This window comes from Balaenoptera acutorostrata, chromosome 12 (assembly GCF_949987535.1).
Source record: "Balaenoptera acutorostrata chromosome 12, mBalAcu1.1, whole genome shotgun sequence".
NCBI classification, from domain to species: Eukaryota; Metazoa; Chordata; class Mammalia; order Artiodactyla; family Balaenopteridae; genus Balaenoptera; species Balaenoptera acutorostrata.
Window position 1 is genome coordinate 92,200,723 of NC_080075.1, and position 27,232 is coordinate 92,227,954.

General features: G+C 45.7%; 2 protein-coding genes and 1 non-coding gene across 3 annotated transcripts in view; 1 reads left to right on the forward strand and 2 right to left on the reverse strand.

Moving 5' to 3' along the window:
* DCDC2C (doublecortin domain containing 2C) overlaps nt 1–3,270 on the reverse strand; it is a 102,541-nt gene extending 99,271 nt beyond the window's left edge. The window contains 3 exon segments of the mRNA XM_057557909.1: nt 2,645–2,771; nt 2,774–3,118; nt 3,225–3,270. Coding sequence (XP_057413892.1) covers nt 2,645–2,771; nt 2,774–3,118; nt 3,225–3,270 — 518 coding nt within the window.
* Nucleotides 3,271–3,330: 60 nt separating this feature from the next.
* Nucleotides 3,331–27,232, reverse strand: part of ALLC (allantoicase) — a 23,909-nt gene continuing 7 nt past the window's right edge. The window contains 13 exon segments of the mRNA XM_007195717.2: nt 3,331–3,442; nt 3,888–4,060; nt 4,783–4,861; nt 4,863–4,905; nt 7,532–7,640; nt 8,639–8,712; nt 9,109–9,272; nt 17,402–17,526; nt 18,722–18,801; nt 20,013–20,141; nt 21,504–21,591; nt 24,855–24,905; nt 27,150–27,232. The exon segment at nt 27,150–27,232 is cut by the window's right edge and continues 7 nt beyond it. Of these exon segments, the coding sequence (XP_007195779.2) occupies nt 3,331–3,442; nt 3,888–4,060; nt 4,783–4,861; nt 4,863–4,905; nt 7,532–7,640; nt 8,639–8,712; nt 9,109–9,272; nt 17,402–17,526; nt 18,722–18,801; nt 20,013–20,141; nt 21,504–21,591; nt 24,855–24,905; nt 27,150–27,232 (1,310 nt within the window).
* On the forward strand, nt 5,330–5,525 carry LOC114235704 (U2 spliceosomal RNA). The gene has a single exon (XR_003621814.1). It is a non-coding gene; the product is annotated as a U2 spliceosomal RNA (small nuclear RNA).

The following is a 27,232-nucleotide window of genomic DNA, read 5'->3' on the forward strand; positions in this document are numbered from 1 at the left end:
TGAACCACCCTGTTAGTGAACTGGGACCTCACTGGCTGCACCTGAGGAGTGAGGAGCATACTGGCTTCCAGACACCTGGTCAGCCCAAACCGTCCCACACGCTGAAGCTCTGTTAGCTGATCGTGACCTGGGATGACACAGGCAGCTGGCCAAAAATCCACTTTGGCAAAAGACAGTATCATCTCAGGCCTCAAATTATTTCTGCAAATAAGTTTTAAGAGTAAAAATGTCCAGCACACAGAGATAACTAGGCAGAGGAAAAGAGAAGACAGCACAACAGAGAACCAGCTGTAACAACAGACACTGTGGCTTCAGCCTGGATCACTCACGCTAGGGAGAGCCAGCTGCTAGATCTCCCGTGGACAGGCTCACGGCAGGAATGAAGCTCCCTGCCATGGCCACGTGAGTGAGCCTGCAAGCACCTGCCCCGGTCAGGCCTTCAGATATGACTGCAGCCAGCATCTTGATTGCAAACTCAACAAGAGTCTCTGAGCCAGAGCCACTCAGCTAAGCGGCTCTGGACTTCCTGGTCACAGGAACTATGAGATAATAAATGCTGTTTTACTCCAATAAGCTTGCACTAATAGGATATGCACCAAATGATAACTCACATGCTCTCCCAGAGAAAGTCTTACCCATGTGTGCACCAGGAGACAGGTAAAAGAATGTTTACAGCAGCATTGCTTATTTTAGCATAAAATTTAAAAGGATCCAAATTATCCATCAACTGATTGGATAAATAAACCGGTATATCAGTCAATGAAATAATACATAATAGTAAAAACGAATGACCTACAGCTACATGCTATTAACATGGATGAGTCTCAGAAGCATATTATTGTGTGAAAAAGCAAGTAACAGAAAATATATGCAATATAATTACATAAAGTACATAAAACATTGAAAATAATCTATCCTTCAGGGATAGATTACTATGAAAAGATGATTATTACAAAAGCCAAAATAGTGGTTACCTGTGGGCAAAGGATGGGAGTGGAGGTTGCAGGCTTTTAAAACACTGGTAACGCTCTTTTGCTTAATCTGGGTTGTAGTTTACACAGAGGCTTGCTTTATTACTATTCTTTAAACTATACATACAATTGTATACACTCTTCTGTGTATATGATATATCTCACAATAAAAGAAACAGAGTTAACAACAATGTAAGGAACGGTAATAACATCTTTAGAGGCAGACACAAGAAATGAGTGAAGCCAAGGCAGCCCAGGGATTCACGGAGGATTAAGAAACAAAACAATTTTCTCCCTTCCATTTTGTAAAGGAAGCCTTTTCGGAGGTCCTTCACCTAGACAGAATTAAACCTGTGCTTCTGTCCTATCGCTTACCGCTTTCTCTTTTGTGGTTACTTCTGTTTGTCTCTTATCTCCCCAAAACACACACTGTAAGGCCCTCTGCAGCAGCCCCGAGGCTGCCCTACGGGAAGACGCACACGATAGCTTTTGTTAAGGACCTGCAAGATACCTTTGGGTTGCAATGACATTTGTATAATGACAGTTACCAAGAAAGCTTCGAGAAATTATAAGGATTATAAGTGCACAAAAGACTGAGGTACTCTGGGGAAGAAAAGTAGAGTATAAACAGAAGAGTGTGCTATAACCCCATTTGCAGTAAGATCTCAAAGAGAACGCAATACCAGTCCCAGGCTAAACAAAATAGAATTAAATTGACGCTTTGAGTGGGTACCCACAAGTACAACTGACAGCCTGAATGTGGCCAATTTCCATTACGGCTTCCTGAGTGGCCCTGACGTTGATACACAGGCCTGTTTCACCAGGACAGCCGCCATCTGTCCGCGGCTGCTGTCTTGATGTCAGCAGACGCTGGGGCGGGTGTCCTTGCTCCCAGGCCAGCATTCAGAGGCTGTACTGTAGGCCGGCATTGCGTCAGGTGCCAGGATTTCAGAAATCACGGGCGCCTGTCCTCTGCAGGGTCTGAACCAGCAGGATGGAGGGTAGCGAGCTGGGCCGACAGCACAGCTCAGTAAGTGCCCTCAGGGAAGGAGGCGTGCCCAGGTCCCGGGACACCAGCCTGGACAAGCTGGAACCCAGCTCGGCGTCCTCCCTGCCAGCGTGCTTCCCCGGGTTCCCTCCGCGTGGCCACTCCCTTTCTTCCTGCAGACCTTCGCGCAGAGGTCACCTTTTCAAAGAGGCGACCCTGGGCACCCTATTTTCACCGCCACACCCGCCGCCCCCTCTGCCCATCCTCTTTCTAATTCTCTCCAATACTGATGGGTCGGGAGGTAGTAGCTGGTCTGTCCTCCCCACAAGGCGAGCAGGGGCCATGTCCGGGGCGTGCAGGGTGCACTGCGGCCCGAGGAGGCCTCGCGGAGAAAGTCCATACGGGACGGCGGCGCTGGGCGGGGGCAGAAGTGGGGCGCGCTCCCCAGCCTCGCGGGGACAGGACGGGCCACCAGACCTGAGCAGACCCGGGTCGTGTTCCCTGGCACCGGGGGAATAGGACGGGCCACCAAGCCTGGGTAGACCCATGTCGCGGACCCCGGCCCCGCGAGGACAGGACAGGTCACCAGGCCGGGGCAGACCCGGGTCGCGGTCCCCGGCCCCGCGGGGCGAGGCGATGGAGCCGGGGGGCGGGCGCCGAGGCCGGGGGGCGCGGCCGCACTTACTCCAGCTTCCGGAAGCGCTCGCGCCCGGCCGCCACGTACTTGCCGGCGGCCTGCAGCGCGTCCAGCTCGCTCACCGGGCGCCCGCGCGTCGGCGTGAAGAGGCGCCGCGCAGCGAAGGGCACCTCCCCCGCTCCGTCAGCCGCTCCAGCAGCGCCTCGAAGGCGGCCACGCGGCGCCGCGACGGCACGAACTTGCGGCCCACGTAGAACGGGTCCCCGCTGCGGCACACCACGACGGTCCTGGCGGCGCGGGCTCCACCAGCACGTGCGGCGCGCGCGAGCCCGCGGCCCGGCGCCGCCCGTGCGCTCCGCCGCCGGACAGCCGGGCCGCCGGGGCCCCGCCGCCACCGCCCGCGCTGACGCCGCCGGCGACTGTGACCGCAGCGCGCCGCCGCCCGGGAGGGGACACGTGAGGGGGAAGCAGAACCGGGCCGGGTGACGCGCATCAGAGCCCGGGCAGGTGAGGACGGCAGAGCTGGGGAAAGGGACGGGGCGCGGCTCCCGCGAAGGCGGCGGGAGGGCAGGGGAGGCGGCCCTGGGCACCCACCGCGACCCCTCCCACCACTCCTCCGCCCTCCGACGCGCAAGACGTGGCGAGATGGCGGGTAGCAGGACCGTCTTGACCATTACAACTGCGTCAGGGAGGACTTGTCAGGAACCGTCCGGAGCGTGGGGGAAACTGGAATGCTAGGCGCAGCTGGCACGTGGTATCGCCAAGGCGTAAGCTTCAGGACGCACCTTCATTTGGGGGAAGGACAATTCCCGGGCCTGTATGTCCTTGGGAGAGTCGTGCCCTGTTCTAGGTGAAGAGAGGCCAGTCCTCTGAGCTGGGACAGTGAAGGATTCTAGGAATATGTGTTTCCAGTGGCTTTGATGGGCTTAAACAAACTTTTAAAGACAATAGGCTACGTATTACCTGCTGAAATACCTCTGAAGGCACAGAATACTGATACTATAAATATCAATATCTGGTACTGCTAAAAAAAAAAAAAAGTAATCCCGCCATTCACAGCCGCAGCCAATTTTGCCAAGAGCTCCATGGCCAGATACCAATGTGTGAAAGTGACCACTTTATTATATCACCAAGAATTATATTGATCTTCAAAACAGTAATTGCTAGAAAACTCTTAAGGTGCGGGTGCTGAAAACCCTTCAGAAGAAGAGTCTGACTGAGCCACTGTGTAACCACCCCGGTTTCGCGTGGGATTAGAGGTTCGCTCTGAAGCCCGCCCTTCCCTGAGGACCTCGTCGCGGGCCTCCTGCGGGGCCGCAGGAGGCAGATGGAGCTGCGGAGGCCCTTGAGTCGGAGGCGGCGGCTCACTCCCCACTCCGGGGCGACGGTGAACTTCGCGTGCGCGATGCTGTCCTGCAGGTCCTGGGTTAGGCTGTCCAACACGTGGCTCGCGTCGGGGTTTAGCTGAAAAGAGGAGCAGACGTACAGGTCCTTGGAGTAACCAGATGGGCTGACGCGCCCAAGGCCGCCCGTCGGCTTGGACTTAGGGGCCTTAAAAAGTAAAAGTTACTCAATGGTAATAATTTGGCTTACCATAGCAATCTGCTAATAGGGAAAGGATGTCCAAATGAGACCAACGTGAATACTCAGGTCCCTGTAGTGTTTGTTTTTAATAGTTAATTAAACGGACAAACTGACGAGAAAAAGCAAAAGGGGGGCACGTGGGTGTCTCCCGGAGGCCTTCACCCTTCATTTTGGGGAGCAGCCCTCACCCCTGACTCTGACCCGAAAATGACCACTTCCCTGCCTTGTGATCCAAGAAAACGATTCTGGAGCATCTCAGCATCCATCCCACAGGGGGACACACCCTGATAGCTTTAAATATGCTATTTGCCCCTCCTAAAAACTTAATGTAATACAGAAACATTTTTCCATGTCTATATCCTTAGACAAGATGGTCTAAAACAAAATTTGATTGTTAGAGGTGCAAAGGTAGGAGAAAATAGAGCCCGTCTTTTTAGTATATTAAAGTGCAGATGCGGTTTGTAAAAGCTCATTCATTTTACTGTTAAACTGAACAGAAGTGTTGGGGTTGTAGCATAATCCTTCGAAATCCGGGCTGAGTGAAGTGGCCCCGGGGGAGGGCCGGCCTGCACAGCTCCTGGTGGATTGGATACCACTCTAACCTTTGTGACTGGAAGCGGTGGCTCCCACTTATGGCCCAGAAGGTCCCACTTCCGCTTGACCGTGTCTTCCTCCTCCTGACGTCCAGCTGCAGCCATCCAGCCTACAGCTGTCGGGAGAATTGCCTATTGGAACAAAATAAACAGTGACCTTCTCCACTCTGCACTCAGCGCAGTTCGGTTTATAGAACATCAGCTTCTTTAATTGGATCAAAAAAACAGCAAAGGGGCTTCCCTGGTGGCGCAGTGGTTGAGAATCTGCCTGCCAGTGCAGGGGACACGGGTTCGAGCCCTGGTCTGGGAAGATCCCACATGCCGCGGAGCAGCTGGGCCCGTGAGCCACAATTGCTGAGCCTGCGCGTCTGGAGCCTGTGCTCCGCAACAAGAGAGGCCGGATAGTGAGAGGCCCGCGCACCGCGATGAAGAGTGGCCCCCGCTCGCCGCAACTAGAGAAAGCCCTCGCACAGAAACGAAGACCCAACACAGCCATAAATAAATAAATAAATAAATAAATAAACCCAAAAGTTTAAAAAAAAAAAACCAGCAAAAAATCACTTCTCAGCCTTTTGGCTAAGATCAGGTGTAGTATCTGTTCTTATCAGTTTAATATCTGATACGTCCTCTCTCCGAGGATGATATATAATATCTCGTGGACTTTGGTAAACAGGAGATGCAACAGGAGCTTGCTTCGTCCATTCCATGCCTCGACCTGGTATTGCAGTACTTCCAGAAACGGTGCACCAAAAAAAAAGCCAGCAAAAAAACAGATCAATGTTCTTTCTAAACAAAAGCAAGGGTATAAAGTATGTGAAAGAACGAATCTACCAGTTTGTGAGGGAGTTGGAGTGCCTCATGAAATCAATGAGTGTTTCTCACAGGAATCAGGAAAGCCTGGCATATGCTAATAGGCTGGTGCATTTGAGTTTGAATGTAGGGCATTTTACTTTGGAAGGTGAATGTATTTGGTAAGCTTCCTAGATTGCATATTTAATTACTTGCAAACTGTTATATGGCTCGTCTGAAATTATTATGAGGCTGGAAAATATTTTCCTTATGGCATCATATAAAAAATAAAATCGTATAATCAGAAGAGGAAGAAATACTAAGCTAAACTAACCAGGGCTTAGCAGCAACCAAAGGCGCCGTATTCAAGGATTTCTAAGCGTTCTCTAGGTGAAAATATATGGTCCTGAGTTTCTCTCCTCTCTTTGGAATTTCATCAGAATCGTGTGCCCAGTGGGGTGAAGGGATCGTAGTGAAAGGGTCCCACACTCGTCGTGAGGAGAGTTTCTATAGGGGTCCCCAAGACTTGAAGATCAACAGAGGAGAAGCCGCTGATCAAAAACCCTGGCAGAAGAGGATACTCTTTGAAACAGCGGTCTCCAGGGTGGGTGAACACGCTCCTGGGGTGTGGGAGGAGAACACTAGGATGACTATTTCTAATCCTTTAATATACGTAAGCACACGTGTGTGTATATGTATATTAAGCCTTGCGTGGCTGATATCGTAACTGAATACTGGCATGCTCCCTCGTCCCGTGACTGTCATCGTGGTGACAGAGATACCCCAAGGACCACCAGCAGTGTATCCGTGGCATATTGCAGTCTGGGGTCCCTGGTTACGTGGATTTGCTTGTTGTTACCTGGTTTTGAATAAACTATCCCTCACAGAAATAAACAAGTGATTTTAAGCTATCCATGCAGAGAACCATGGATTGAAGATACGACTAGACACTTTGCTGTACGGCAGAGAGTGGCGGAACATTGTAAATCAACTGTACTTCAATTTTTAAAAATAAAATTTAAAAAAAAAGGATATGACGAGAGATGATTTGCAAACATCCACGAACAACAGGAAAATAGCAGAGCTGACATTTCTCCGGACCTTCAGGATGAGCCCTTGGTCAGCCATGTTGAAAAGTGAAAACAATGACCGCTAATGAGATCTAAACCACAGGCTTCCAGACAGAAGTTTAAATTATCAAGATTTCTTGAAATAATTTACATCCACTACCATTGGTGATGAACTTCACCTTAAATATATACCGTGCCTTGATGAAACAGTTAATAATTGAGTGAGGTCATACTGATTCACAAGACATTTAAAAATCAGGCATCCAATGTATGAATATAAACTGCTGTATTTATTCAGAGACGGCCAGGCAATCATGAGATACCCACCCCAGTACTTATCAGAATTTCACCTAACAGTTATAAAAGTTTAGTAAACTCTTTTGAACTTTCTTAATATGATGATACACATATCTATTTCACAAGAAATTAAATACAGAGTATTAAGGGTACTTGTCCAAATTTTTTTTTTTTTTACTAATGGAAGTGCACAATTTTGAAAATGTGTAGATCACTGCCTTCAAAGTCCGGCCCAGAGAAGAAATGGTCACCAATCTGCTTGGGACCCTTCCCGGTGAGAGGATAGCCCCACCCAGTTCTTCTCATGACTTTAACCAGGGAGTGTTTCATAGGCTTTTTCCATGTGGAATTCTGGGCCCCTGTGGTGAAGAGCCTTACAGCATCATAGGATCTCATGACTTTTGTGGTCATTAGTTCAACTCTGACGTTTTATAAAGAGGGAAACAGAGCACAAAGGATTAACGTAACGTGCTCAAAGCCGCACACCTACGAGTGGAAGCCAGGTCCACAGCCGCTGTCCTGAGTCCCACCCCCGCAGGAACTCGCTGTCTTTATAACCAGCACACCGATTATAAGGCATTTCCTCATGGCATTGCATTTACCTTTGAAATAGTTTGTATCGATCTCAATTTGAGCTATTACTTCAGGACGTGCCTGTCAGAAAACTGCCCGTTCACAGCCCAGAACCAGGAGAACACCATGCTCTTCATTCTGGAATTCAGAAGGAAAAAACGTAAACCAGCTTGGCATCACTCAAGACACCAGTCCTTAAAACCAGCATGTGAAAATGTTGGTATGTATCAATACTTGTTATTTCTTACTATAAGAGAGTATTTCCTGTGACCTGATTTGTAAATTACTTCTTGTATAAAGTGCCTCTTTGCTATCATTCCGTAAATGCCTCGTGCCAGCTCAGGAGTTTTCTGGGCACTTGGTAAATTTTTATGAATTTCTGTTATGATTTTGTATGTCAATTATAGATTCAGGTAGGATGCTATACACAAAAGTGTCCTAATCTAACCCAGCCCATAATCCTGTGGTCAGTTTGTTTTGACCTTTCAAAGTAGACATGTTTTTGGTCAAAACTATACCAATATATGACCTGCCTCCAAACACTAGTTTCTAGCGAGGAGAGTTTATTTACATCTGAAGCATTGGGTGACACAAAAACTAACCCAAGAAAGGGGTGTTTACGATTATGTTTGCAGTGAGATTTACACATTGAAAGGTCTTGTGTTTCCTTTCCTTGTTTACTGCCTTACCTCAGGTCAGTTACTGGCCAAATTAAACAGCTGGGCTGTCTCTAGAGCTCCCTGTCACAGGTTCACACAAGTGGTCTCACCCAGGGATACACAGATATTAGAAATGATGAAATGGTGTTTTTTTCTCCAGATCAACCAACAAATTTATTCGTGGGTTTTGTATCATTAAATTGTAGATATTCTTGTTTCCTTACTGAAAAAAAAACAGAGGGATAATTCCAACAATGCATTAGAACAGCCAGCATTAAGCAGCAAGTTTGGCCTTCTGGGTCTTTAGTCTGGCCCTGATATTATAATGAAACAGTAGGGAAGTTGGAAAACGTGGAGACGTAATAAGTATTTAGAAAAATGCCGAAGAGGTTTCTAAAATAAGAGTCTCCTTCACATCAAATGAAAAAACCCTTTACTTTTTAGGAAGCATTAGGCCATGGTGTTTTCACTTCTCACCTCCAGTATCGGTGGCCTGTCCGGCCTTCGTGCTGTTTCCCAACCATCCACCATAGACTTTGCCATGCCGACTCCTACCAAAAACAACGTTTAATGGGATATCACAGGACCATCCCATTTTATTTTAAATGTGAGAATGAATGCATTAGTGTGATTAATTGCAGATCCCATGCACCCGAGCATTGCTACATACATTATTTTCATTAAAGTTAATGTTTCAGTACATTCACATACAACCATAGGGTTAGTAAATTTTACTTTTCCTTTGATAGCAACTGCTTAAGCCAAAGTTAGGAAGGAAAATTGCTATTGATTTATGTCGCCTCATAAAGGCATGAAATCCTATATATGGATGATGGATCTCATCCACTCTCGTGCTTGGAGATGGCCCCTTGCTCTTAAGTAATTCACACCGTATTGGGGTGTTTAATGCGGCGCCCAGATGTCCCAAGTAAAAGCCAGCTCCTCACCTCTTATATTGTTTGGGTGCCCAAAATGTGCATTGCTAAATCCTACACAGGCACCCCCATAAACGATGGTCACCAGGTCTAATGGTTCTTTAGGGTCACTGGCAGTCTAGTCTTTTTGTCCAGTACCATATACCCTAAGACGTGCAATTCTGCCATCTGAAAAGGGGAGGAAAGTTTAGTTATTCCTACTTGGAAAAGTGGCGGTTTGCAGATCATAAACTACAGAGCTCTCCACACCCGCCTGCTCTGGTTCTCAAATACACCAAGCCCTCTGCCCCAGGGCCTTTGCGCTTGCCATCCCCTTGTCCTAGGACAACTTTTCCAGCTCCCCAAAAGACTGCTTGCCGTTCTTAGGCCTCAGCTTTGGTGTCGTGGTCTCAGAAAGGCTTTCCCTCTCTCTAGAATTATCTCCTTCCCACCCCGCCACGGCCTCTGTCTGATTCCGCAGGTTAATTTTATCATCTCCCCTGCTTACTTACTCTGTCGTTCTAATCACAGTCTGAAATGATCTTGTACTTAATTTAAGTCCCTGATAATAACAGTCTCCCAACACCAGAATATAAAATCTCTGAAGGCCAGAATAGCTCCCTGTCTTGTATGCTTTTTGTATGGCGTATAGTAGGTGCTTGCATTGTTTTGTTGTTGCTGAACTAATAACTCCAGGAAGGCCAAAAAGCAATCAGGAAGTTCACCACAGATGAATGTTTGGTGCCAGAAATCAGCATTGCTAAATCCTACACCGACTCGCAGGAGAGCCTTACATTTTTATTTTTACAACACGTTGCTTTGCAATGCAATTGAGAATACTAAAGCTAATATTCTCAAAATCAAAAAGCTGCTGAGAACCACAGCAGCCTGAGATTAGGTTTGCAGAGCAGAAAATAGCCACCAAGATCCATTCACATTATCTGATTCTAATAAAATGAATGCTTTTTATTTGTTTGATTATTTCCTAGAAGGTGGAAGCCAAGCTTTTTTATATAGAAGCTCAAAATCATTCATCAGAGTATTCTGCTGAAGCCAGCCCTATATATTTGTACATGAAAAATTCGGTGAAATTGAGTGATCTGAAAAAATTTCAGTAGAACAGTGGAAGTCTTGATATTTACAGTAAATGAAACCAGACTGTGTTGGCATAAGACCCAAGAAAATATACTAGCGAGAGTAATTCACAACACTATTCTGGTTCATTGAACGTTATGATCTGCTTTAATGGTATAGAATGTTAATGTCTGTTAACGTAAAGCTGGTTTTACATTTTAAAAAAATGAGGTTCTTCTTTACAGAACTAATATCCAGCCTCACTTTTATCAAAACTGTCATGGAATATTAGATATGCCTCTTGGTACTTTGAGGAAGCCTCAATAAAGCAACCCCATTCCCACCCCAGGTGTCCCATTGGGGTCTCCTACTGCTTCCTCTCCCTTTTAAACTTGGATCCAGGTAGAATCCTCATGGAGCAGTTAAAGGTGCAGCGGGGGAGATGGGGAGGAGAAATCTGCATACAGACATGCCCACCTCTCACCTTCTATCTGTTAAGGCTGCCAGTCAAGAACAAGATTTAATGTGTGCAGGAAACTTCAAGGACCAATCCCACAAAGCAGGGCTCCCACCCGCTACCTTTTCAGACCCTCCCTCAACTCCTAAGCTCTGTACACACTGGGTTGAACATATGAAGTTGCTATTTCAGCTATCAAAAATTGCCAAGTAGAAATTTCTCAGGGCTTTACTAAGTGCTTTTGTTGTGACACTTATCACTATTTTTGCAGGATTTTTCTTGTGCATCTCCCACCTGGGTTGTTCACTTTGTAAGGGCAAGGACCCTGTCAATTCAGTCTTAACAACAAATGGCTACTGAGCATCTACTCTGTCCCCCCAGCCTGTGCTAGGAAGTGGATGTGAGCAAAGGACAACCCAGACACATGACCCCTGTCTTCAGGAAGCTTGTGTTCTGTTGCCTCTGCCCTACTCATCATCTGGGAAGTGATTATACGGCCAGTGCTTAGCCCCTAGCTCAGCACAGCTATACCATAAGTGTTTGTTGAATTAGCAAATATGAAAAGTCCTAAATCTCTCCTGTTGGCTTTGCTCCTTCAGTTGCTTCCATTGATTTTAGAACAGATGGTTTCCATGAGCAATCAATATCACTAAACGTGTTCGAGTCTCTACATGTTGGTGTCTTACTTTAAAGCACGATAACCAGAAACACATTGCATCTAAAGTGAGGGTCAGGAGATCCACTTCTAGCATGATGGCAGGTGGATCTCTGCTGGCCCATTCCCCAGGGAAGCTCCTGAAAATTAGGGGAAAAGCAACCACTTAAAGTCTCTGGGAATAGTCCTAAGGGCACACAGAAAATGAAGCCACATTTATTCCAAAAATCTACTAAAACTCAGCAAGACCAGGGAGAGTCTGTGGTATGTGAACCAGGCCAGCACCTTCACTCCCTCCTCCCACTACAGTGGGGTGGAGTCTCCCCTCCACGCAGGTGCAGCCACGAACGCAGAGCTGGTCCCCAGGTCTCAGCTGGGGGCTTTCTTCCCAGGAGGGTTCTCATTCTGCCCCATCCACCTGTTGTGAGGCTAAGTTCCAGGTGAGTGTGGCTGAGAAGAGGGGGCACCTTCCTTCCACCCAGCCCCCACTCGGGAGACGGGGCTCTACCCTGCACACAGCCCCACTGAGATACTGGGGCCATGATCGCCTGTGTCTCAGTTCACAAGGCAGGGGGTCCACATGGAGAGAGACAAGCCAAGGAGACCTGAGGCTACTGCCCCCCTCCACTGAGCACCCAGCTCCAGAGCCAGGGCTCAGAGATCAGGGACAAGCGGGTCCTAGAACAGAGAGCTCCAAATCTCTTCCCAGAAAATGGGCTTCACGTGCAACAGAGTATGGAGAAGTTCAAGCCTAAGGGTGCTCTCAGAAACAATGGCGGTGATGGTGAAAAGCTATAAGAGGAGACTGAGACTAATACATTCATCAGATATATATATGTGTATATGTATATATATATATGTATATATATATACATATATATATATATATATATATATATATACACACACACATATACACACTATAAAACTGCAGTACAAACTGTAAGCAAGACAGTCGACTGGAAAGAACAGGGAAAGAGCTCAAAGAAGCCTTTCTGGGATCAGAACAAATCTCAAACACTGACCTCAAAAACTATCACTTCAAAGAAACCCAAATTTAATTGCATTGGTATGTGGAGCAATTTATGCCCAGGGCATTGTTGAAAAAATAGAGCAATCGGATGGCAATTAGTGGAGCTAACTATGAATGTGGTTAAGGAAACAGATACTCAAAGAGAGCTCCGCCCAAACTGTCACTGTGGGCATCCCCAGGGTTGTGCCTTCCAAGGGGCAGCACCAGAAGCTTCACACTGTGAGGGTGAAATTGACTTCACTAGAGTAACACGGCCAGCAGCTAAACATGAAAAAGCAAAGAGCACCTGTAAAGGTGATTAGTGATTATATAATTATTATAAGAGACAGTATAAATACACGGCTCCTGTCCCTTCTTCTGTTAAGTGATTTAAAAAACAATAGTATAAAATAATATGTATATACTGCATGTTGGGCTTTTGATCAATAAAAATGTGATCTATGTGTAATATATTTACCAGTAACTGCACAAAGGAGGTTGTTGGGAGCACAGCTGTATTGGGCTAAAGAAAATGACTACATATGGTAACTTAAATCCACAGGAACAAGTGAAGACAACCAGAAATGATAAATAGGAAGGCGAATATAACAAACCTTAAGTAAATGTAAATAAACTTGCTGTCCTTTCGTCTCTCAGCTTCTTCATGAGACATAAAATTATGTAAATAATTGTAATAGTGTATTGTTGGGTTTGTAACATTTATAGGTGTGCTTTGTAAAACAACAATGCCACCAAAGGGGGGCATGGAAATAGAGCTATATAAGAGTAATGTTTCTGAAAGAAAGTAAAAATAAAATAGTGGGGAAAATTACTAAATAAATTAAAATGCTGTTTATAAAAATTCAATTGAAAGAGCGGTGAAGGAGGAAAAGAGGAATAAAAAAAGACATGAGACACAGAGAGCAAAAAGTTAAATGGTAGCTGTAACTCCAACTATATAATAACAAACAATAACAAAATATGTACTAAACAATCAAAAGGCAGAAATAGTCCAACTGCATGGAAAAGCAAAACTTAACTATATACTGCCTACAGGAGACACACTATATATTCAAAGATACAAATATATTGAAAGTAATAGGATGGAAAAATTAGATCATGCAAACAGCAACCACAAACAAACTGGAGTGGCTTTACTGATAACAGACAAAATAGACTTTAAAACAACAACAACAAAAAATGTTACTAGAGATAAAGAGGAACATTTTATAATGATAAAAGGGTCAATCCTTCAGGAAACTATAATGATTATAAACATATTTGCACACCTAATAACATATACCAAATCATAAAGGAAACAAACTGACAGAAATGAAAGGAGAAATAGACAACTCAACAATAATAGTTGGAGACCTCAGTACTCCACTTTCAATAACGGATAGAAAAACTAGAAAAAAGATCAAAAGGAAATAGAACAACACTATAAACCAACTATACCTAGTTGACGTATAAAACACTTCACTCAACAACAGCATAATATACATTCTTCTCAAGTACACATGGAACATCCTCCAAAATAGGCCATATATGTGGTTATAAACAAATGGGTTGAAATAATACAAAGTGTGTTCTCCAATCACAATGAAATGAAATTAGAAATCAGTGAGAATGAAATTTGGAAAACTCACAAATATGTGAAAAGTAAACAACACACTCTAAACCATTGGGTCAAAGAAGAAATCAAAAAGTAAAATAGAAAATACTTTTAGATGAATGAAAATGAAGATACAACATGCCAGAACTTATGGTGTCCAATAAGCAGTGATTGAAGGGAAATTTATAGCTATAAATACCCATATTAAAAAATTAGAACCTTCACCTTGGGACACTGGGAAAAAAAGCAAACTAAACCTAGAGCAAGCAGAAGGAAGGGAATAATAAAGATTAGAGTAGAAATTAATGAAATAGAGAGTATCAATGAAACTGAAATCCAGTTCTTTGAAAAGATTAACAAACGTTTAGGTAGATTGACTAAGAAAAAAGAGAGAAAAGACTCAAATTATTAAAATCGGAAATGTAAGAGAGGACATTACTACTGACCTACAGAAGTAAGAAGAATTATGAAAGAGGAATTATATACCAATAAATCAGATAACTTAGATGAAATGCACAAATTCTCACAAGACACAAACTACCGAAAATGACTCAAGAACAATCTGAATAGACCAATGTCAAGTAAATAGATTGAATTAGTAAACAAAAAATATATATCAATTCTTCACAAAAATCTTCCCAAAATATAAAACAGGAGGGAACACTTCCCAACTCATTTCATGATGCCAGTATTACCCTGATACTGAAACCAGACAAAGATACCACAAGAAAAGAAAACTACAGGCAAATAGCTCTTATGAACAGGGACATGGAAATCCTCAACAAAACACTAGCAAACCAAATCCAGCAACACATTACAAAAAAGTATACACCATGACCAAGTGGGATTTATCCCAGGAATGCAAGTTTAACATCTGAAGATCAATTAATGTAATACACTGTACTAACAGAATAAAAGACATTTTATTAAGCCATATGGTAATCTCATAGACAAAGAAAAAGTATTTAACAAAATCCAACACCCTTTCATGATAAACACATTCAACAAAGAAGGAGTAGAAGGGAACTTTCATAATCTAATAAAGGGCATCTGTGAAACCCACAGCTAACAACATATTTAATTGTGAAAGACTAATTTCCCTCCAAGATCAGGAAAAAGGCAAGGATTCTGCTCTTGCCACTTCTTTTCAACTTTGCACTGGAGATTTTAAGAAACAGAGAGAGAGAGAGAGGAGGGGGAAGAAAGGAAAGAAGGAAGGAAGGAAGGAAGCTGGCGTTCATATTGGAAAGGGAGAAGTAAAACTATCTCTATTAACAGATAATATGATCTTGTCTATAGAAATCCTAAGGATTCCACTAAAAATCCATTAGTACTAATAAACAAGTTCAGCAGAGTCATAGGACACAATTAATATTCAAAAATCAATTGTATTTCTATACACTTACAATGAGCAATCCAAAAATGAAATTAAGAAAACAATTCCATTTACAATAGTATTCAGAAAGAATAAAAGATGTAGGAGTTAATTTAACAAAGAAGTGCAAAATGTATACTTTGAAAACTACAAAATGTTGTTGAAAGTAATTAAGGAAATGTAAACAAATGGGAAAACATCGCATGTTCGTGGATTGGAAGAGTTAGTATTTTTAAGATGGCAATACTCCCCAAATTGATCTACAGATCCAATGCAATCTCTATGAGAATCCCAGCTGGCTTCTTTGTAGAAATTCACAAGCTGATTCTGAAATACAGAATTGTGTATGGAATTGTAAAGGACTCCAAATAACCAAAACAATCTTCCAAAAGAACAAATTTGGAAGACGAACTTTCTGACTTCCAAACTTACTACAAAGCAACATTAGTCGAAACAGTGTGGGACTGGCATAAAGATAAACACATAATATTGAGAGTCCAGAAATAAACCCATGTATGTATGGGTCAACTAATTTTTCACAAGTGTGCCAAAATCATTCAACTTGGAAAGAAGAGTCTTTTCCAAAAAAAATGGTTCTTGGACAACTGATATCCACATGCAAAAGAATGAAGTTGAAACCTTACCATATACAAGAATTAATTCAAAATTGATCAAAAACCTAAATCTAAGAGCTAAAATGATAAATCTCTTAGAAAAAAATCTAGGGGTAATTCTTCATGACCTCGGATTTGACAGTGATTTTCTAGGTATGACTCCAAAAGCATGAGCAACAGAAACACATAGTGGAACTTCATCAAAATTGAGAACTGCTGTGCTTCAGGAGGCGTTCTAGAGAAAGTGAAAAGACACCCACAGAAAGGGAGAAAGTATCTGCAAGTATATATCCGATAAAGGGTTTGTACCTAGAATATACGAAAAACTCTTCAACTCAGTAATAAAAGACTAATAATAAAATAATAACGTTGGATTTTTACCCAATTTAAGAATGGGCAAAAGATCTGAATAAACATTTTTCCAAAGAAATACGCAAGTGGCCAGGTAATCAACTGAAAAGATGTTCATCGTAATTAGTCATGAGGGAAATGCAAATCAAAACCACAGTGAGATACCACTTCACATCCTCTAGGATGGCTGTAATCAAAAATTCAGAAAATAACAGGTGTTGGGAGGATGTGGAGAAATTGGAACCCTCATACAATGCTAGTGGGAATGTAAAATGGTGTAGCCATTTTGGAAAACAGTCTGATAATTCCTCAAACAATTAAAAACATAGAGTTATTATATGATCCAGCAATTCCAATCCTAGGTGTATACCCAAATGCAAACCATATGTCCACACAAAAACTTGTACAGGAATGTTACCAGCATTATTCATAAGTATTCAACAGGTGGAAACAACCCAAATGTCTATCAGCTGATGAATGAATAAACACTGTGTCTATCCATACAACGGAACATTATTCGGCCACAAAAAAAGGAATAAAGTACTGACATATGCTACAACATGGATGAGCCTTGGAAACATTATGCTAAGTAAAAGAAGACAGTCACAAAAGACCATTTATATGAAATGTCCAGAGTAGTCAAATGTATCGAGACAGAAAGAAGCTTAGTGGTTGCTTAGGGCTGGGGGAGATGAAGGTTGATAGCTCAAGAGTATCAGATTTCTTTCTGAGATGATAAAAACTGTTCTAAAGTTGACTGCAGTGGTGGTTGCACGTATATATCATTTACATAGACTTTAAATCGTACACTTAAATGGGTGAATTGCATGTTATGTGAATTACAATAAAGCTGTTAAATAAAATAAAATGAGGGTTATTTGTACATAGCACTTCAACTGCTAATATACCTGTGAAATAGAAGTTGTTAGGAGATATCTAACCCAATACAATTTAGTTCCATCACATCCTAATTTAATTGATAGTTTTTCCTAACTCCCTATGGATGGGGACGCTAAGACAAGAATTTCCTAGCGCACTAAAAGGGCAAATTATAACCCTAAAATGCTAGAGCAAGAAGGAAAGGGGGACTTCATTTTGTATTTTTAAAACCTGCCAACATTAACTAAAAAACCACAGCGCTGGAGAGGGGTCCACATCATATTTACCAGGGGAAGGTTGAGTCGTACGTGACCTCACCTCTGCCGGGAGTTGACAGGAAAACAACTGTGGCTGGAAGCAGGATTTCCCGGTTTAAGCTCTGTCATGGGAACCAAACAATTCCAGTCACTGGACTTCAGCTAGCAGTAAATAAAAAAATGTTAGTGATGGCTCTAGGCAACAATAAATTCTCTCATTCTAATGCCCGTGTGGGGCTTACAGGGCAGGACATTTTGGAATAAAAATTAATGATGGATGCCTAATGGAACACTTTAATAAAAATACTAATAAAGATCAAGTCTCAGTTGTAATAAATAGAATAAAGGCCTGCTTTTTTTTTTCACCCTGATCAAAATAGCCACTGGGGGGCTTCCTTGGTAGCGCAGCGGTTGAGAATCTGCCTGCCAATGCAGGGGACACGGGTTCGAGCCCTGGTCTGGGAGGATCCCACATGCCGCGGAGCAACTGGGCCCGTGAGCCACAACTACTGAGCCTGCACATCTGGAGCCTATGCTCCGCAACAAGAGAGGCTGCGATGGTGAGAGGCCCGCGCACCGCGATGAAGAGTGGCCCCCGCTTGCCGCAACTAGAGAAAGCCCTCGCAGAGAAACGAAGACCCAACACAGCCAAAAATTAATTAATTAATTAATTAATTTTAAAAAAAAAAAGCCACTGGGTGGTGGTGAAAGGGGATGGACCCGGAGGGCTGGGAAAGAGGCTCCAAATGCCTTCACCTTGAGGCTCACAGAAAGAAGCAGCCGGAACGTGATGTGAATGTTCACATGAAGCCCGGGCTCTTCCCATGGACCGTGGCGTAAATGCGTCAGCCTGAAGCTCGCAGCAGTTTCCTGAGATCAGTGCTCCTCAACTGGAAGGGCCCATTTGTTGTTACCATTATGCATTTCCCAGCCAGCGCTGCATCAGCGCTTTTGTAAAACACAATGTAAATTAATTACTAGACAAACTTGGAAGAACAAGAATGTACCAAAACACAAGCCAAATTGTTTATTGTATTAAATTCATCAGGCATAAAGTTACTTTGTCCAATTGCTATCAAAAGTATTTAAGGCGTCAATTTCTGTATTTACCTCATCGGGCATCATTTTGCAGCGGGGTCCCTGCGAGCAGACCGCCCTGTGGGAAGCAGTGCCCTAGACCTCGCATGGGCCATGGTACAGGGGTTGCACAAACCTCTCCAGAAACATCTTCAGGGTCACACAGGGCAAGTACACATGCACGAGCTGTGCCAGGTTGAGTGCATTGCCAGGCGAGGAGGGCTGCTCCCTTGCTGTCCTAACAGCCTGTGACAAGACCCCGTTCCTTGGGGAGACGTACCTCAGCAATGGCTTCAGACTGCTCAGGGCTGTCTGTGGCTCATGTCCTGACTTCTCGTTGTGGGATTTCTGGTTGTTTATCTGAAGTTAGAGTGACCGTTAGGGTTAGGGTTTGTGTTCAAAATCAAAGAGAATATATATACCCTCTTAGTGGGTTGTGTGGTCATTTTCATTTTGCCAAATAACACTAAAGACATCGTTTCTTAAGTCAAAGTATCAGATGATCAAAGTAACAGACACACACGTTAAAGTTCCTCAGTATTTAAATTACCGATGGTAACTTCAAAAAGGGGTGCAGAACATCTGGTGGTACATCTGCTCATTAAATAATAAATATCGTTTCCAAGTTCAGTCAAACTTCAACAAATTTATCACATGACTAGAGTTTTCAGAAAGCTTGATTAGTAAAGTTTTGGAATATTGTAAGTCAATTCCAGAAACACTACTTCCCCCAAAGGCATCCTTAGAATGGATACATGGGCGATTCAGAAATAGAAGCACTCGTGGACAGTTGAAGGGCTTGCTGAAGGCATCTTAGTCATTGTCTACTAGTCACTCCTGCTTGTAAAGGAGCAGCCCTCCTATCATCATGTGACTTTTCGGGTTCCCCAGCTGTCTTCCAGGAGGTGAGCCCATTCATGTCCACAGAGCCTCGTACAGTGCTGTGCACAGACTGCTTCCAAAATACGTTTGCTAACTGACATGATTTCTCTTTCCCAAGTACATGTATAGACATGCACTTAATGGTACATGTTTCTAAAAAATTAACTCTGCGACCAACCTTGGAGGATGCCAATTAAAGAGCCTTATAAGTCACATGGCCCAGCATTCCAGGGTGTGGAAAGGAACCCTTTCTGGAAAGCCCATGGCTGCCATGTCATTACGCAGACCAGGGCAACCAAAAGGGGGCAGGTACGCTGGCCGCACAGGTGGCTCAGACCCGGCTTCACATCGTCCGGGCGGTCTGGGCAGCCCACCCCTGCCACCTGCCCCAGCAACCTGGTCACCAAACCTCACGGTGACGTGCAGGGGCGCCATGGGGTGGGGAAGGGTGGCTTGCAGAGCGTGGGAATAATGAAATCTAAATCGGGTCGAAGAACATTGTTAAGCTAAAAATCAAAAATCACAGAGCACTTGAGTGGGAATCTCACTGTAAAGCTCCCGTGGAAATAAAGGGGCCTCTAGACAAGTTGCTGAGCCTGTCTGGGTGTGAAGTGTGCGGGTGGGGGCAGAGGGGCCTCACCACCCCACAATGCTCCTTCCCGGGTTAGGGCCACTGGTTCCTGAGGCACCTTCTTCAAAGTTTGCTGCTTGAATCGACACTCGAGGAGCATGATCTCCTCGTGTGAAGTGAGGAGTGTCCACATCGAAGCCCCAGATGACCCCCTGTACTCCCAGCTGGATGATACACCAGTCATGACCTGGAGACGTAAACAACAGCAGCACCCGCCTTAGATTGAATTCGGCAGGCAAAGCACATGATTGAGCAAAACGACAATGAAAACAAAACACCAGAAACGCGCTCCTCCCATCACAGAAAGACGTGTGTGGGTTCATTCTTGACCGTGACTTCAAGATCTCTCCTGACGTGGCCGTACATGACCACCATTCCCCACGTGAATCCTCAACTCTAATCAGACCAGAACGTGAATAGGCCTTGGATTCTGAGAGCAATTCTGATTCCAAACTCATCATTTCCTGAGTTGTGTGTGTCTTTGGCAAATTGACCTCTCTGAGTCTCAGGTCTTCAACTGCGAATCAAGGACGAGGTTGGCTTCCAAAAGGTTTAGCTGTGGGAATTCCCTGGCGGTCCAGTGGTTAAGACTCCGCGCTTTCACTGCTGAGGGCCCGGGTTCGGTCCCTGTTCCAGGAACTAAGATCCCACAAGCTGCACGGCCAAAACAAAGAAACAAAAAGTTTAGCTGTGACTCTGGTGTAGGGAACACCCAGCCCAGCTCGGCCAGCGCTCGGTATCAAGCTGGATCTCTTAGAAACATCGTATTCTTTGCCATCTCGAGCTTCATGGGTTTCCTACAGCCCCAGCCAGGACGCCCTCCTTGGCATCAGCTAAGTCTAAGAACTCTTGATCAATGTGTCGCTGTGTAGTTCTTGGTTTCTGGCAGTCAGATACAGGCCCACCTTAAAACGTCCAGACATATTAGAATCTCATAAGGTCTGGAGTACCACAGAAATATAGAAAATTAGAAATAGCCAATATTTCTGTAATACTTGAGATGGTAGCAAAAATCCCAGTTATTAGCCTAATGCTGGATTGGTTTCCTTTTACAGGCATTTCTTTAACTGTATTTTGATTGATGAGTAGCAATGAGTGAAAGTAGCATCTTAAGGTTACATAGAAGATAGGATGGATCTTGGCTCAGTTCCCAGTTTATGTTACCAGTGATGTGACCTGGGCTAAGTGAATGAGGCTGTTTCCATGGCAATCAGGTGGGACAAGAACACTTGCTTCAGAGAGTGGTGCTGAAGCCAGATGCAACGCACATACCAAATGATGTTTGCGCAGCTCAGGATCCTTCATCCACGGCCCTCATCAGCTTTTCCTTTTCCTAACAAAGTGTTTACACCCTCCTGTTTGCGCAGATGACCAGGGCTCGCACGACCTCTCCTGAATTCTTAGAGCCTGATGGTCAGAAGGGACATCAGAGGCGACAGAGCATTCCAAGGGCCCCAGGTTAAAATCGACCCCAAACGTACACTGCTTTCCAACAGCCCCTGGTTTTAAACTTTGCAGGAGTGAATGAACAGAGCCAATATCATCTTACCTGGGATCCTTTTCCTTCTGGTCTGCCATCCAGACGTCCACTTCCCAAACTCGGTGCACTCGTGTTCTTTAAAACTTGGGCCCTCCGTCTAAAGCAAAGACGTGTGGCAGTGGATCGATAACATCCATGCGAGAGCCTAGGCTAAAGGGACAGATGGGCAGTGCAGACAGGGGCTCTAGGCGAGACCTTAGCAGGTGCGGTGGTGTCTGCCCCACCTTCACGCCCAGGGAACCCGCTCCAAATCAGGGGGTGCTTCCTTATCTCTGTATTGCCTTCAGAGAAAGAAGTCCTCCTTCTCTGTGGGCCTTCATTCACAGAATTAGCCACTGACAGCAAAAGGTAAGACCACATAGGATTCATTCCACGAGCCCCATCACTGGTGCAACTCCCGACTGCAACCTAGGTGCCACCCAAAAGGCCGTCGAGCAAAGCAAGAAAGGGCAGTCGGATTCCCAAAGCAACCCCGAAAAGACCACGTACCCAGGAATTCAGCTGACGTCAGAGGAAGAGTAGGCTCGATGCTGGGGTCCAGCTGAGCCCTCAGCGCCCGGCGCTCCGAGCTGCTCCATGGCCACGTGTGAAAGCAAGCACTCTGACATCAAAGAAGCCGGCAGCAGGGTCGGGGGAGGCTCAGCTCGGCCCCTCGTGGAGCCTTAGACAAACGGCTGAGTCCCACCGCTTCACCGGAGGACAGCAGTGGTGAGCACATCCCTCCAAGATTGTTTCCAAGTTGAAGTAACGCTTGCGAAGCCCCTGGCACAGCCAGTGGGGCCTGGGCAGGGCTCCCACGGAGGGTCCAGCAAGCAGGCCACAGCCTCACCCCCCAGGCGAGGGCCCAGCACGGAGCCCTCGGCCATCCCGTGCCTCAGTCTCCTCCTGAGCGTGGAAGCGCGTGCCGTGGCGCCTGGCACACGGGAGGTGCCCAGTGTCCGTCAGCATCAGGATATCAAACTTGGTGGAATTTTGAATTTTATTACAATCCAATTACACCTTCAACATGCACACTCCAGCCTTCCTCTGCTCGTAAGGAATTGCGAAGCTCTGTCCCGAACCCAGCGCGAGAAGAGGGGCGACGCCACCCCTTAACCCCAGGCCACTTGGGCCTCAAGCTTTTGGGGGCTTAGTTGAGCTCTGGTGGTGCTGCTACTGCTGTCATGGTGACTGAGATGGGTCGGGGGGCCCGAGGGAAGGTGCAGTCACACTCCCTGACAGCTGCTGGCAGAAGACAGTACGGTACTCGACTTGCAGTGACAAGTAAGGTCTCAAAAGAAAAGAAAACCAAAGGCCAATCCCAGGGATAAGCCTGCACACACGCAGAGACCCACACAAGGACGGTTACCATAGTTAAAAAGTAACCGCCCTAAACACGCATCCACGGAGGACAGGCTTGTGGTGGGTTACCGCCCAGCAGGTAAGGGACAGCCCCACCTCTGTGCATCGGCGTGGATGGGGCTCATGGGTACCCAGTGAAGAAGCGCGCTGGCAGAACAGTAAGTGCTTTACGATAATATGTATATACTTTTAAAATTAAAGAGCAGTACTATTTTCTATACATGGATATGGACATAGGTATTTAACAGCACATAATAGGGCTTCCTTGGTGGCGCAGTGGTTAAGAATCAGCCTGCTAATGCAGGGGACACGGGTTCGAGCCCTGGTCTGGGAAGATCCCACATGCTGCGGAGCAACTAAGCCCATGTGCCACAACTACTGAGCCTACACTCTAGAGCCCACGAGCCACAACTACTGAGCCTGCGTGCCACAACTACTGAAGCCCACATGCCTAGAGCCCGTGCTCCAACAAGAGAAGCCACCACAATGAGAAGCCCGCGCACCGCAACGAAGAGTAGCCCCTGCTCGCCGCAACTAGAGAAAGCCCGTGCGCAGCAACAAAGACCCAGTGCAGCCAAAAATAAAATAAATAAAATAAATAAATTTATAAAAAATAAATAAATAAATAAAAGCACATAATATATTAGAAGAATATGCCAATCTTATCATACATAGTGTTAATTCTACAAAGGGAAGGAGCCGATGGGCATTGAATTGGTGGTGAAAGGGGCTTTAGCTTTATCTGTAATATCCTTTTTTTTCAAATAAGAGAATGTGTGTGTGTGTATATATATATACATACATACACATCTTAAGTGGTCTGTAAGTGTGAATATATGTAAGTGTGTATATATAGAGAGAACATATATATATATATACACACACTAGAGTGGAGTATAGGAAATAAGGCCCATCCACTCTCTCCCCAACTTTCCCAAGCCCGGCTCCTCACAGACGCCCCGCCTCACAGTTGGCGTGAACCCTTTCCAGCATGTCTCCTGCACACGTGGCCTGCCTGGACCTCTGTCCCAGCGCGTGGGCAGCCAGCTCAGGTTCTGATGGCCACATCATTCCATATCTGAAAGACCCCAGGGTTCTTTAACTAGTTCCCCACTAGTGGACACTGAGGTTGGCTTTTTCCCTTTCAAGCAACACTGGAATGAATATTTTCTACATATCTTTGTGTACTTGTGCAAATAAGGTAAGTCTGTGGAATAGCAAAGTCAAGGGGTGGATGCATTTCAATTTTTTCAAAGATAGACGTATGGTAAATCGTAAGAGCTCTGACAATGACGGCTGTGTGACCTAGAGCAAGCTAATCAACATCTCTGTTCCGCCTTTTATGATCATTTTCTCCGACGGGTAAGTTAGCATATGCGAGGTGTCCTCAGAGGGTCAGACTTCAGCGTGCTCTGGACCTGGCCGGGTCCTGCCCAGAAGGAGCAGCTGTGCCACCAGGGTGGCCAGGTGGCCAGAAAGCACATCACCAGGCCAGAGCCCGCACCCCACCCGACGGCAGTCACACCCGCTGCCGGGCCCCTGCTTCCATCGTCCCTCGCGAGAGAACTCTCGCAGCTCTCACTGGTGGGACAGGGTAGCAGTGTTCCAGCAGTTCCAGTTCTTCCCCATATTTATCAGTATTTTCTCTTTTTAATAAACATGTCCTACATTTTTATAATTGGGCAGGTAAAACATTTTCCAAAAAATTCAAGATCTGCCCCACTTTTCTTCCCATCACGGATTACGAACACCACGTGGGGCAGAGAGAAATACAGGAAGATCTCAGTGATTTCCCCCGTAGAGCAAAGTGGTCCCAAATTCCTGTGTCAGGTCCCCGTCTGTCTCTGCCATGCCTTAGCATGAGTGGAGGCTGATTTCTACACTTTTCTGCTGTTCTAATATGCTAATTCACTGGTTCGCATCATATGACTCCCAGCCCAAGTACATAGGGAGATTTTAATTAACAGGGCTTCCTGGATCACCCCACCCCAGCACTTTGCAGAGGCCAATTTACAGTACCTTTATAAGGTTTTCTGCAGGAGCAAAAAAGTCATCTGTTGCAAATAAAATCTAAACAAAGAAAGAAGTAAGGATAAAATAACGGTAAATTACAAACCATTTTATTTCACTCCCTAGTGAAACATTACGAGATGCAGTAAAAAGAAAACGTGAAATTGCCTAGGGGAAGAGAAACAATATGCAATTAAGCCACAATGCTTTTTAAATGTTTAGATTTCATTGCCTGCTTCCCCCTTAATCTTTCCTTCTCACCCTTTTTTCTTAATCCCCTTTACCATCTGGATGCAAAAGTGCTAACTTCTTACACTTGGAAAGAAAATAAACCAACTTATTTTCAAGAACAAAGGACGTTGGGCTTTGTGAATCTTTCACAGAGCAAGGGAAAAAAAAAAAAAAAAAAGTGGCACAAGGTCCCCCCTGTGGCTTAGCCAGCTCGTCAGAGGATGCCCTGCAGGTAGTTTGGTCTGGTGATTCGTTAACCAAAGCAGAACTTTTTTTTTCTTTTGGCCATGCTGCTAGGCTAACAGGATCTTAGTTCCCGGACCAGGGATTGAACCCAGGCCATGGCAGTGAAAGCACCAAGTCCTAACCACTGGACTGCCAGGGAACTCCCAAAGCAGAACTTTTTTTTGGGGGGGGGGGGGATTTTTTTTTTATTCAAACAGAAAGTCACAACAATTATAATCATCCTCATCAGTTCACTCAGTCCCATGTAATTAATTTTTTTTTATCTTGATCTTTTGTTGGCACTTTTATGAATTCATCAGTTTTCCATTAGAGTTCTGAAAATGCTTATTCATTCAGTTCAGCAGTAGAGTCAGTTACCAGAAACCTGTACTTGTCAGAGTCTTTTCCATGAATTCCTTGAAGATGAAACCCTTTTATAGGAAAAGCAGACCATTTGTGAGAGTAAGGTGTAAACTGGCTGCTGGCCACCCTACTGAACCTGGGGCCCAGGGACGCCCGTGGTCTGGAAGGGACGCAGTGTCCTGGCCTCTGACCCCAGCCAGAACCTAAAAGGGAGGGGAGGACCTGGCTATTTTGGAGCTGTGACTGGGCTTGTGGGGCCGCTGCTCTGTGTGACCTGTAGCAATGAAAAAATGCTGCTGCCATATCAGTAAGCAAAGGATGTCGCAGCCATCAAGCCGTCACATTACGGCCGCCCAGACGGTGAGCCCTGACGGAGCTCAGGATGGACACAGGATGCCCGCCACCAAGCCCTCAGCCCCTGCAGCGCCCCCCTGAAGACGGGGCCCCCTGCAGGGACTCAGGATGGGAAAGCACAAGATGCTGGCCCCAGGGAGCTGAGGTGCGGATCAATGGAACGATTCCAGTGAGCCCAGACTCTTGCCTCTTCCCATGCATAGAAAAGGGCTGAATTCATTCACCTGAGGTGTCTGGTTTTCTTTAATGAACAGTCATCTTTGATGTTCTGGCTGCCTGGCCTTTGTGGCAAAAACCCCTGTAGATCCCGGCCCCTCCCTGACCTCTTCACAGCCGTCCCTCAGCGCGATCTGAGAGGCTGCATCCTGGGCTTAAGTCCTCAGTTTTGTCCGCCAGATAAAACATAACTCTCAACTTTTAGGTTGTGCAGGGGTTTTTTTGGTTGACGCCTGCCCCTGAGAATGTAGCAGAGCGAGCGAAGCACAGGGGAGCTGACCTGGGAGTCCCTCCCCTGCTCCAGGGCCTAAACCCTCGACACAGGGGCCCTCACCTACGCCTCCAGGCTCCTGCCCCTCACGCCCCACGTCAGCTCCCTTTGCTGCATCCTCTGTCGGGCCAGCTCCCTCCCCTCTGGAGGAGTCCTTTGAGCATCACTTACCTACACGGTCATCCCCCCTTCCCCACCCCACGCAGCGCCCTGGCCTGCCTTGATGCCAGCCCTGGGCTGCCCGTCTCCGGGCAGAGTGTAAGCTCTGGAGGGCAGGCCTGGGTCTTTCTCTCCGTGCCTTGCCTTGCGCCTCGCACACCATGTTAAGCTCTCCACGTGATTCGCCTACTAAAATCTGAGGCCCACTCATCTCTACTGTAGGAGAGCACAGAGGGCCGGGGAATTCTTTTCACGGGTGCAAAATGTCTTTTTGTTTAAACCTCGGGCAGTGCTGCCTTTGCTCATAACTGTCGCCAATTTAAGAGAAGTTCTCGGAAGCCTTCTGCAATAAAGGGCTTTCTCAAGGAGGCCGCCCTTCGGCCTGATTCGTGCTCTTCTACTCGGGGTCCCTGCAGTGCTAAGTGAGCTGGACCCTCGGCCTGGGTGCTTTAAGTACTTGTTCTCGCCCTGAGAGACCCACTGACCTCTCCTCCTACGAACTCAGATGCCGTGTCAATCAGCTGGGTGACGTCCGCAGGCCTGGCCACTTTTCCTTCCCTGGGAGACT